Source organism: Hippocampus comes, unplaced genomic scaffold, assembly GCF_001891065.2.
Source record: "Hippocampus comes isolate QL1 unplaced genomic scaffold, H_comes_QL1_v1.1 scaffold74, whole genome shotgun sequence".
NCBI classification, from domain to species: Eukaryota; Metazoa; Chordata; class Actinopteri; order Syngnathiformes; family Syngnathidae; genus Hippocampus; species Hippocampus comes.
The window spans coordinates 256,862-269,219 of NW_017804812.1; the positions used below are offsets into that span (position 1 = coordinate 256,862).

Below are 12,358 nucleotides of genomic sequence, written 5' to 3' on the forward strand. Positions count from 1 at the left end.
ATGTCAGGCCACACAAGCCCTTTGCCTTTTTTTAATGACAAAATGTGTCCTCCAACACTGACGTTTGGTCCATTTTGTCATGCACAGTCCAGAAAAAGATGGTGACAAGCGTACACTACAGAAAGAAAACACCAGCCAAAATCAAGACCTCCGAACATGCACGGCTGTTCCACAAAACAACAACTGCCACTTCACCAGAGAAAGCTAAAAAAGTCAAGATGGGACAAATGAAAAGCAAAGCAAATCTTTCTTTGACCACCTCTGTCAGAATACCTGAAACGTTGTGACAGTTGGACATTCAAAGAAAGATTCTGATGTTGATTATTAAAACAATCAGAGCCAGAAGAACAAGAACTCAAAACAACGTGGGCAAGCACTGCACAACAGTTCCAAAACCATTCGTGAAAAGAAAAAAAAAAAGAAAAAGATGTACCATGTCGTAAACAAGCATGTGGACAGTGCGTGTGTCAGGATGAGAAATGTTAATTTACTACAACGCCTTGGACAAATGAATCATGAAAATCATCACGAGCGTTTTTTTTATTGAAGGGTTTCTTTTGTTGTTGTTAGTGAAAAGGACAAAACTCACTCAGTGCAGGCTCGGCCAGATAGCTGTAGCGCTTACGTAAGGCTAGCGATGCAAAGGTATGACGTCGCTCGGGCTTTTCAGTCTGCAACAATAGCAAACAACACAAGTTGGCTATCAGGTGAGCGCAGCTTTAAAAATCTTACGCTGCAGCCAATTGGAGCAGGATCTGGACTTTAAAAACACACTCTTATTGAACAGCTAATTTCCGGATATTTCCAATGCTGTTTTTGAGACAAAACAGGTTTCATGTTGAACCACTTTCAAAGTCCGTAATCTTAAAGGTATTACATTGGATTAAAAAGCAAGTGTCTATATGATATCATGCAAAAGTCAGCACTTGGACAAGGGAAAGTTTTACATTTCCCTTGTGGCAGCGGCGAGAGTAAGCCTACGCTAAGCAGATCTAGCAGAGGGGAGCGCATGGTGGGGGGAGGGGGTGTAGTTTACCTCATCCTCGGCATCTGACTCCATTTCCTGGTTCCCAAGATGCATTGCAGAAACGGGCGGGGGGGCAAGGGTGAAGAGTTACATAATGGAAAGCAGGAAAGGAGAGGGGGGGAAGAAACATCAGGGTGTGAAAAAAAAGAGAGCGATTTACAGAAGCTCCAGAAGCCTCTGTGGCAAATGCAGCAAAGAAAAAGTCAACAAACCAACAGTAAATCAAAAAGCACCATGATAAAAATGTAAGATCATCGAGTCAAGCCACAAAAAAAAAAAAGAAAGCCAGCCAAATAGCATCCAAATGAAAAAGAAACAGCCAATGTCAAGCAACCACAGCGTACAATAAAGAACCAATCGACACTGAGAGAAGCCTGAAACAGATAAAAGACACGCTTTGGGACAAGTCTTCCCTCAGACTTTTAGCCTAGCGCTGCTACTTCCCTGACGGTGAGGATGATCATGGAAGTGATGACACAAAATGGCCACTTGGGCCTTACCTTTTTGGCTGCGGGGAGCGTGATGTTCAAGTTGCACACAGCCGTTTGTGGCAGGCCTTTGGTGCTCTTGCACTCTTTGAGGAAGGTGAGACGGCCGCACGGCTCCTGGCTGGGGTCTCGTACCTGCGGTTGGGGGGGTATTGGCTTCTTTATGTACCTCTTGCCATTACGGCTAAATTTGAGCAATGTCTTGATCCGAATTGCTTTTAATTCAGTTGGACTCTTAGTAAGCCTAAACAGTACAGTGAATGTACGCATCGACTTCCATCCATTCTCCACTTATCCGGGGTCGGGGGACAACACCGGGGGCAACAGCTTTAGTGCGCGCGCGCGTGCGCGCGTGTGTGTGTGTGTGTGTTTTTTTTTTACTTTTCCTATGTCCTGCCTTGCATGTCCCAATTAGCGCAATTGTAATGAACTGGCTCACACACAGGAAGAGGGGTTTAACCAAGCAGTAAACCATGAGGATTGATTGTAGAGATCGTGGTTCGAGGTTAGCGGGTCGATCGATGACAGAGGCAACTAGGTTACTGCCTGTGAATGGAGTCCTTTCTTTAAAAAAAAAAAAAAAAAATGGAGTGGTGTGTCTTCAGTACCTTGACGCAGAAGGGCAAGCGGTTTTCCTTGAAGGCGTAGAAGTTGAGCACTAACTGCTGACCGCTTTTGGTCAAGGGAGCCAAGTTTCCATAGCAATCCACATAAATGGGCCGACCCTCGAGGACCTGAACATACACAAACCAGTCAAAACCATCACTATAATAATTTAAACACCGCATATGTTAATCATGTCACCAGGTCTGGACCCTGAATATCAAGTCTGCGACCTTGATTACAAATAAGTACCTCGATGTCTTTGCTCCTGGCCACCTCCTCAAAGTTCTCCTGCTGCTCAAGGGTCTTGTCCACCTTGTCGTCAGTCATACAGAAGCACCTCAACCTGGACTCCACCTGGTCGTTCATCTTGGCGAACACCACAAACTTGGCCATGTAGGGCACACAGATCAGCTCCCTGTACAGCTGCGAGGCCAAACCCACCGTCTCTGGGATTTGGTGGCAGTCAGCCAGCCAGAACCTGCTCAGAAACACCCAATAAGGATGCAAGGCGCAACACTTGACGTGCCAGAAGAAGCCCGACTCCTCACCGTGCTGAAACGTTGGTTGTGAAAGATACGCAGTCGTTGACGAAAGTGAGCGGAGTCGTACCCGTGATGTCTTCCCACTGTGCTGCCGATGTACCACCTGCCAAACAATACAAGGGAAGGATTTAATCTTCTGTCTTGGTGGGTTTTTTTTTCTTAGATACACTGTCTGAGGTAGTGGAATGTAAGAGTTTTTTTTTTTTTTTTTTTGCAGTTTCCCCACGCTAATGTTTGGGATAAGGACAAATATGTTTTTTTCGCGGCCCATCTTATAAAATTGTGGTGACCGAGTCGTGCTAACAATACCACTTCACCTGTGATGCTGCAGAGAAGGCGGAGACAGGGCGTGCAGTCTCCTTTGTAGCCGTTGGAAAGCCCCTCGCCCGAGAGCGGCGGGACTGGGATTGTCATCGTTATGGGCTTGTGAAACTTCCTCCGTCTGGGCTCCACTGTCACAATGGGGCTGAAGGTTGCACGGTTTCCTAAGATCTTTTTCACGGTTTCGTCGGGTACCGGCTGGGCCTTGAGAGGCCGGAAGAAAGTGGTCAGGGTCTTTTTTTCTTTAATTTCACAGAAAACTACTGTAGCACACCATAGTGAAGCTTTCAAGCGTAGCTTGTAAAGTCGCATAAAAACACTTCTCGCTGTACTCACTTGCAGCCCAACCTTGATCTTTTTGGTAAGCGCACCCTCTGGAAAAGAGGCCTGAACCAATGGGACGCTCCGGCTGCACAGAGTCCCGCCCTCAGGTCCCATCTGGTGAGTTTCCTGCCTGATGCGAGACACCACGGCAAAGTACTGAGGGAAATCTTTGGTGATGATGCGGCAAATCCTCTTCCTCTGCAACTCCTCGGCATTGTCCAGTTCTGCGAGGGTGTCAAATACATGATATTAGATGAAGTGACATTTATTGAGAAATTTGACATTCAAAGCGGGCCTTTACCTTCATCCATGCCGTTGAGGAGCTGACGCAGCTCCTCGGTCTTGCAGTCATACAGATGCTCCTTCCAGGTTTCTCCATTCTCGCTTCGCAGGAGGATCAGCTCACGCTCTTGCCCCCGCATGGAGCCAAAATGGGGGATCTCCACAATCACGGGCCTGGTAGGGAACAAATCATAGATTGAGGCAAGCGGCATTCAAAAAAAAAGATCGAAAAGTTGACCCAAGTTGTTGCTCTACCATCTAGACCAGTGATGGGCAACTCCGGTCCTTGAGGGCCACCTCTCCTGCATGTTTGAGATGATTCACTTCCCTGACACATCTGATTCAAATGATCATTTCATCTGCAAGCTCTTCAGAAGCCTGAGAACGATGCTGATCATTTGAGTTAGCTGCGCGGCAGGAGGGGAAACATCTAAAACATGCAGAATAGCGGTCACCCACCCCGATCTAGATGTGTCACACAGACTAGAGAACTAGAGAGAGTGCAGGTGTGAATGGATTGTGGTTCTGCCAAGTGTTTAAGCCACGTTTCCACCAAGCGCAACAGTTCAGTGGACACATCTAAAGCACAGCAACGTACTGTTACCCTAATGGAAGGGTGCAAAAATTAGCAACGTAACAAGATTTCCTAAAAAAAAAAAAAAGAATAGTCCAGTTGTGATGGCCACTTCAGTCCAAGTATAGCGCTCCACGAATTTAGAAAATCAGATAAATTAGTTTTTTGTGTTGGCAAGAAAAATAAAATAAAATTTAAATCATCCTTTTGGGGGTATGTCACTGTAGAAAATCTAGTCAAAAACAGCTTCAAATTAGAAAAAAAAATCAATAAAACAGTATGACTAATAAGATTGTAGAGGCTGGAATTTTTAGGAGTTCTCCATGCGGATGAGTCAAAGTTACCGTGATGTCACCTGCACTGAAAACTGGACATACTGGATATAGCGCAAATGGAACAGTTTTCATGAGAACAGCAGCGTGGGCAGAAGAAAAAGTCATGTACTATTTTTCCTGAATTTGTCATGGAAGATATTCAAGCCCTTTGAAGCGCTCCTTCCATGCGATTTTTTTTTTTTTAATTCCACAAAGCTGACCGACATTTGTCACGTTGCTATTTTGATACCCCTCACCCCCTTTTTTTTTTTTAAATGGAAACTCCCAACAACAGAAGCCGTTTGGCAGAAACGGGGCTTGACAGTCGTTCAATGGCACATTGAGGATGTCTGAAGCTGGACGGAGATAAGGAAGGTCGAGGAAGAAACCTTTAAGAAGCAAAGCGCACAACAGCACAAGACGAGCAAGAAACCACTAGATGACAACTTCACGGGGAGAAACAGAAGAGCAGTGGCCACTAGTGGGTTCTTTGATCTTCTCTTTGGTAAATTGCCCCAAAGAATGTAATCATTTACTTTATATGTGTATTAGTTATGTGGGGTGAGGCCTTAGTCACATTGCAATCTGATGTTTTTTTTTTTCCTTTAAATCCAAAGAATTCACACAGGAAGTGGACATTGTCGACACTGATCACAAGCTCACTGTTCCTTGATGGAAAAACCATCCAAAGAGTCAAGCCGCTCCTTGAAACAAAAGTCACATGCCCAAATAAACAAAGCAGTCCAGCCCAAAACAAGCCAACCGAGACCAGTGATGTCATTGGCCTCGCCAAAAGAAAAACAACGCCCTGGAGATGAAAGTAGTCAAAGTAACTGGATGGATTCCAAGCTACAAGATGTAGTTTCAGGAAGAATGTACAATTTGATAAGAGCTGTATATGGACAAATTAATGCAAGTTTAACCAATACCTTTGTCCATACGGTGTACTGCATACACAATTCACAAAAAGTTAGGGAGAGTCGGCTTTCGGGGAACATTTTAAATCCAAAATGCACTATGACATGTTTAGGTGAACTTCACGTGAGCTTCTCTAAACTTATTCAACATGCTATTCCCATTTTGTAAATCACGAGACCAAGACAGCAGCTAAAAATTGATCAGCAGGACCTCGCCGCTGCAAGGTTTCAAACACATTCTCAGAACGAAGTGGCCACTGAGCTTAGCGTGTCATCAGTAGGTTGCAACAGAGACTGGTAGACTCACAGAAAGGAATAGAAATGGACTTCCTTGACACTGTTGTTAATTTTGCTGTTCATTCGTCTCTGTTAAGACGAGCAAATTGTCCAAAAAGTATTGAAATATTCAGCAGTTGGACATTCAGAAGTTTTGAGACGGTCCAATTAGGTAAGTATGGAGAGCATCTTTTTGTGAGTAGTTTATATTCTGTCTCAATCACCAAATTCTTCCCAAAACTACACGCTGACCCGATAGCATGGTGTCATGTTTGAACTGAAATTCAAGGCAGATGTGTGGAACAATCATCATGAGGCATCAGCCTGCTGTGTTGGGACTGGGGTGGCGGGCATAGGGAAGAGCAGAGAATTATTGGAGAACGGATGCTATGGTTTTTTGTTTTTTTTCTCTCCATGTTCCTACCCAACAAATCTAGTTCCTCGGGGTCCCAGCTGGAGCACTGCGCTAACCAGGCTCTCGCCTTCATTAAGAGCCGGTGGCATTCTGGGGAGATGTAGCTTACTGCGGCTCACACACACACACGCGCGCACACACACACACACACAAGACACACGCAACACACCCCGAGTGAGGTCAATGAACGGAGACTTTAATGAAATGTAACTTTGGTTGGTGGGAAGGAAGTTTTGCACTTTGCTGGCACAAAATTCCAGCTGATGTCCAAAGTGGCAAAATGGTGAGAAGGTGGCGCGACGTTGGTTTGTGACACATTGCTGTCAATCATCTATCCCAGATGACCGTGTGCCAAAGGAAGACGACATGTTGGATTGGTTGCCCGTCCATCGCCGGGCTGCTGTCTCATAACTTTTTCGTTATGAGTTGAGGCAGGGTTTTGGGTTTAAGATTTCAAGTTTGGGTATCAATGGATCGGTTCAAGACAGAGATTTGGGTTCAAATTTAAGTATTCAGGCCAGGGGAAGGGTTTCAGAGTTTCATTGCCGGTCTCAAGGGTATTTTTTTCTAATTTAGAGTTTGGAGTTCGTCTTAGGTTTCATTTAGGGTTTCAAGTGATTTTTTTTCCCCCCAGCACCAAATAAAAATGTCAAATCAAGCTTTTCCTAAATGATAACATTTCACGATAAAAGAAATGGGCTTTGTTTGGACTCTTTCCTTGGGCAAGTGCAGATGTGTAGAGGGGATGCGTGTCTTTAAAAGTTTGGAGACAAAATACAGAGTAGAGTGGCCACGCGGATGGCTGGAAATGGCAGCGGGCAGAAAGCAAAAGTGCAGAAAAGCTGCTTAGCAAAGCTTTCGGGGAAAAAAAACAAAAATAAAAATCAAGCGGTCTCACCCCAGGAAGTGTGCTCCTGCCGGGCCCACCTCCACCAGCCGGCTGGCCAGACCTTCACCCTCCACCATGGGAGGCGGCGACGCCAGCTTGTGTCGCTTGACCAGGCGGCACGTGATGCGCGTGGGCGCTGTGCACTTCCTGGGCGGGATGATGATGCGCATGCCGTTGTGGCGGCTGCCCCGCATGGATCCGCCGCGGGCGTCCACCATGAAGCTCACCAGGAACCTGAAGAAAAGGAGGAGGAAGAGGAGGACGATGAGGAGGACACAGAACAGGGAGTCAGGAGCATTCTGGAGGCAGTGAAAACGTCTGTTTGGATAGCCTTGATAGTTTGCGGGGGAGTAGAGCCAAACCAGAATGCTCCGACGTCTGCAGCACTTCAACAACAGGACAGGCTGAAGTTTGTTTGGGGTTGAGGGTGTGCTGTGGTGATGCGTGCAATTGTCTTCAAGTGTATTTTGGGCAAACTCCATCCATTTTCTATACCCCTCGACTAACCTGGGGTGCACCCTGGACTGCTTGCCAACCAATCGCAGGAGACACACGCACGCGCGCACACACAAACACAATCACGGACACTATCCAAGTTGTGTCCAAAAGGTGTTAGTAGAGGAAAAAAACACACCGTGCATTAGAGTAATTTCATTCAGTGTATGTACAGCAAGGTGTTATGAACGTGGCCACAAAGAGGACAGCAACCCGCTGGGATCTGTCCTCCAAATACACGATCACAAAAACTCCACCACAAGTCTGGAAGGACACATTCGATGTAGGAGGGGAACAAACAGCAGCTGCTGTGAGTGGACAAAGGGAGGAGGGGTGGGTTGGGAGTGCGTGAGCGGAAACGACAAAATCCGGGTCGCGGGGGAGGCGGCCGGCAACAATGGGGACGAATCAATCCAATCAATCAATCAATCACAGCCAGTTAGTCAGTCGTCACCTGCTGTCGTACTGCGGGAGCGGAGAGGAAAAACTGCGGGATGGATGACAACAGAGCTCCATCACACAAACTAAACTTACTAGTGATGTTGCACATTACTAAAAAGAAGATTGTTGAGACTGCAATTTCTTAAATAGAAGAAAAAATGTGGCAACCCCCCCAAAAAAAGACGTTTTACATTTATTGGTGAATCCTCGACTATCAATTGCATGTTTTATGTTTCGTTTTAAATGTCACTTAATGTGTTATTAAATTACATTTGATGGTCGTTATTTTTACAATCTTAGAATTTACTGGATGTCAGAAAAGTGTAGAGCTAAAAAAAAAAAAAAAAGTTTTTTAAATCCCCCATCATAAGCGCTCACTTACCCGGAGTGGACTGGGGAGGAAACGAGGTTGACGTTGTCCATTGCATCTGGTGTCCAGCTGTACCTCCTCAGTGAGTCGTTGTCGCAGTCTTATGTGTTATTAAATTAAATTTGATGGTCATTTTTACATTCTTAGAATTTACTGGATGTCAGAAAAGTGCAGAGCTAAAAAAAAAAAGTTTTTTAAATCCCCCATCATAAGCGCTCACTTACCCGGAGTGGACTGGGGAGGAAACGAGGTTGACGTTGTCCATTGCATCTGGTGTCCAGCTGTATCTCCTCAGCGAGTCGTTGTCGCAGTCTTTGGCCCCCGCCAAGTGCTGCCCAGACAACACGGTAAGGTTACATCCAAGAGAGTTTCTTTACTAACATTAAAAGATGACATCACAGTGCCAAAAAGTCATGTGCTAAATGTCAAAGTGAAGAGAATGAATGGCATGATGTCTTGTAACGTATGTCGGGATGTCTTTGCAACAATGCAACAAGGTTCCGTGGGTGACAAACTGTGATGCAAAAGGAACGTAACAAGGCAACTTAACATGAATAAAGCGAGTCACCGTACGTTGACATCTACCTTGTTGTGTTGTTCTACAGTGAAAGACCTTTCCTTACAGAGCATCTGCGGCAGCGTGGGAGCAGACAGGAAGTTAGTCCTTATGTTCATTCATCGAGCTAAAATGTTCACCGACGCGCTATCGTGAACAAAATATTGCCTTTGTCACATGGACACACAGCAATGCAAAATATGGTCGCACGACCTTGTCGTGATGGATGGCAGAATTGACCGCTAATTACATTTCCTCTTTCCTCCAAGCTGTGATGAGATCGTGATCGGTTGCTTTCGGAACATGTGGGGGTTGAATGATTGGCAAAATGTTCATTCATCGAGCTAAAATGTTCACCGACGGGTTATCATGAACAAAATATTGCCTTTGTCACATAGACACACAGCAATGCAAAATATGGTCGCACGACCTTGACCGCTAATCACATTTCCTCTTTCCTACAAGCTATGATGAGATTGTGATCAGTTGCTTTCGGAACATGTGGGGGTTGAATGATTGGCAACCACCCCTCAATAAATGACAAAAGTCCGTACCATGTCCTTGCAGGGCGCCAGCATCTCTTCGATCATCATGCTGTCCCTCGTGAAGGAGCTGCGGTTGAGCGTGTTGGACCTGTCAGAACTGAAGGAACGCAGGGGGGACCATGGTAAAAAAGGGATGGTGAAAGTGAACAGAAAGTGGGGGGAAAAAAGGTCACATTAAATGCATGCAGCTTCCAGGAACCAGAACCATCACATTTGTTGGATTTTCATCCAGTTTCAAACAACTACATTCACTGGGATTACTCAGAGTACCTTCCGACAAAAACTACAAGACATTTGAATTAAAAAAAAAAAAAAAAAGAAAAAAAAAAAACAACTAACGGAGGTTTTCAAGACCCCCCCACGCATCACGGAGAGCTATAAAAATTCACTTAAAAGGGGCTACTTGTGTGATCAATTGTTGCACACTTTTCTCTCGCTTAAATGAAATGATGCAGTTTATGAAATATAAGAAGATGAGAGACATCATATGGATGAATATATCATATTGATACATTCTTGTGCGATGACATATTCCCCCCGTTTCTTTCGACAGGCCAAATGATTCAGCAAAACCACAGCTGCTGCGGCTGCTGTTGTCGCCATGGCAGTGTGAACGGGAGGCAACCCCAACTTCATATTTATGGCATACACATTCACCCATACTATTTTCTGTCACTAAAATGTCGAGTCCGCGCCTGCCAGACATTTCATTAAATACCGCAGAAATGTTGCAAATATTTTGTCCCACTTATGGAGCAGACCACCACCAGACATCCACAACAACAAAAACATTATTAATACTTGATCATTACCAGAATTTGTAATTCAGCTCCTTTACAATAAAATGTATATACACGTACACTAGTCATAAAAAAATTAGGGATATCGGAAATTCAGATGTAAAAAGTAATTCCAGGATGAATTTAAAATGTCACAGTTTCAAGTACAAGTGAACCTAATTTGACCTTCTCTAAACTTCATTTGAGCCGGGCCAGGGTAATTTCATTCAACTCTGCCAGGCGAACAAACACGTTCCAAAGCAAGACTTTAATACGGAGGTGGGGACGGCCAAAATCCCACAGCTGACTAAATCTGGGGCAAACAAATATGCCGGCAACAAAAATATAGCCTAATGGTTCTCATGCATGTTAGGTTCATCCCGAAATTCAATAAATAAATCAAAGTACATGAATTACATTTATCTAATGACACTTTGCATGAAATTATAAAGCGTCTTGACGCAATAGGTTCGGGTCCCCGGAAGCTCGACGAGGGAAAAAAAAAAAGCACAAAAATCACAACAAACAACATTATCATGACCACCACCAACAACAACATACATGAAGATGGCACACACAACAACACAGCTACAAATCAAGTTAGCCAATCAAACGTACATGTGGAAGTTACAATTTCATCTAGCTTGAGTGGTTAGAAGGGGGTTTTGGGTTGGGGGGTGGGGGTATATGGAGGTTTGGAGGGGGCCTCAGCAGCATGCCATCAGCCTTACCTGACTTTGGGACTAAGACACAGAGCGCACACGAGGGAGAGAACACAAAATCATGAGCCACGATGCAGGATGGATCAGGATGATGCCATAGAGACACACACACACACGCTCGTGTTGCATTCAGGAAGTGGGAAATTTCCAATCGCCGATAAAGGCTGAAAAACCTTTGGCAACACATGACCTTGGGAGCTTTTTTTTTTTTCCTCAAAATAAATTGATAAAATAACACATTTTCCGACTGTTTTTTTATCACTTGGCCCAATTTATGTCCATATTTTCCGATAACTGAACGACAAGTGTGCGCACGTGTGCTGAGGGGCATGTCATCGAACATGTTTCTCATTTCATGAGGCATGTCAAAAAGTGTGTCGCTGCTCAGACATTCAGCGACGCACCATTCCAGCGACCTCTCCCACCTCGTCCATTCAGTGTTGCAGAAATGTCAATATTTTGGCAGTGAAATGCATTTGACCTTTGAAATCTATGCGGTGGATCCACGAGTGAACGCGGCGACTTATCATCACTTCTGGATGGTATCAGGCAGACTTTGTGGTTTTTTGTTTTGTTTTGTTTTGTTTTTGGTAAATGGTGATATCTCTGTGGGCAGTGCACGACACCGAAGATGCACTTCAACTATGGAAGCCCTGAAAAATAATTTGCCAAGTAAAAATAACATGCCAACTAGAACTGCTCGATGTGTTTTAAGTAGCAATTGTTTTTGGATGCTACTTTCTTTTAGGCCAATTACAGCATTTGAAATCTACAACTACAGACTCTTCTTGGTAAAGGCTTGGCAGAGGCGTGTGTGCTCTCGGGGTCGCACGCGTGCACCTAATTAAGTGTCTCAGCCGGCGGCGTCTCACCTCTGCGAACGTGCACCCACGCTGAAGCCCATGTAACCCTCCTGCGGTAGCGAGTCGTCGCCCAGTTCCCGCAGGTCCTGGGGCGCTAGGTACTTGTCCGTGTCTCCCGTCATGGCGTCGTCGCCTGGGGTCCGCCAAAAAAAAAAAAACACACACAGGAGATGAGGACAGTTTTATGTGCAGGGATGACGCATAAAAGAAGCACATGCTCAAGACCTGCAGAAGTCCAAATCGTCACGGCAACCAAACAGCAAACATCAGTCGAGGCATATTGAAAATAAAGACGTAAAAAGAGACGGTTAGAAGTGGACTTGTTGCTTTGCAAGCTCGTACTGATGAGCTTTGAAGAGGAGCTGGAAAGCGGAGTAGGCAACAAGTGCACGCAGGCCGGTGAAAGAGAATGAAGAGGGGGGTGGGGGGGGCATTCCAGCAGGACACCCCTGCCCCTAGCCCCCCCCTCCCCCCCCCCGCCATTCCCTGTCACCCCCCCTCCCCCAGCCTAAACTTTCACAGACCCCATCTGGTGACATTCCAAGCCTTTCTTTTGGGGATCTACCATGACTCACCTCTGCCTTGCAAGCACTTCATTCAGCGCTTTTCTTC

The 12,358-nt window shown here is 45.3% G+C and overlaps 1 protein-coding gene across 27 annotated transcripts in view; it reads right to left on the reverse strand.

Annotated features, from left to right (window-relative positions):
- LOC109512600 (ankyrin-3-like) overlaps nucleotides 1-12,358 on the reverse strand; it is a 51,370-nt gene that overhangs the window by 16,774 nt on the left and 22,238 nt on the right. For 14 of the 27 annotated variants that reach the window (XM_019864508.1, XM_019864474.1, XM_019864538.1 and 11 more), the window contains 15 exons: nucleotides 11,756-11,879; nucleotides 9,392-9,494; nucleotides 8,867-8,911; nucleotides 8,506-8,612; nucleotides 7,925-7,957; nucleotides 6,985-7,209; nucleotides 3,610-3,764; nucleotides 3,321-3,532; nucleotides 2,981-3,188; nucleotides 2,670-2,766; nucleotides 2,371-2,599; nucleotides 2,124-2,249; nucleotides 1,528-1,650; nucleotides 1,037-1,063; nucleotides 590-671 (listed from right to left, as the gene is read on the reverse strand). In XM_019864508.1, the coding sequence (XP_019720067.1) occupies nucleotides 590-671; nucleotides 1,037-1,063; nucleotides 1,528-1,650; nucleotides 2,124-2,249; nucleotides 2,371-2,599; nucleotides 2,670-2,766; nucleotides 2,981-3,188; nucleotides 3,321-3,532; nucleotides 3,610-3,764; nucleotides 6,985-7,209; nucleotides 7,925-7,957; nucleotides 8,506-8,612; nucleotides 8,867-8,911; nucleotides 9,392-9,494; nucleotides 11,756-11,879 (1,896 nt within the window). Of the gene's footprint in view, nucleotides 1-589; nucleotides 672-1,036; nucleotides 1,064-1,527; nucleotides 1,651-2,123; nucleotides 2,250-2,370; nucleotides 2,600-2,669; nucleotides 2,767-2,980; nucleotides 3,189-3,320; nucleotides 3,533-3,609; nucleotides 3,765-6,984; nucleotides 7,210-7,924; nucleotides 7,958-8,505; nucleotides 8,613-8,866; nucleotides 8,912-9,391; nucleotides 9,495-10,892; nucleotides 10,905-11,755; nucleotides 11,880-12,358 lie in introns of all 27 variants that reach the window. The other 13 variants (XM_019864558.1, XM_019864499.1, XM_019864549.1 and 10 more) reach the window with 9 other exon arrangements.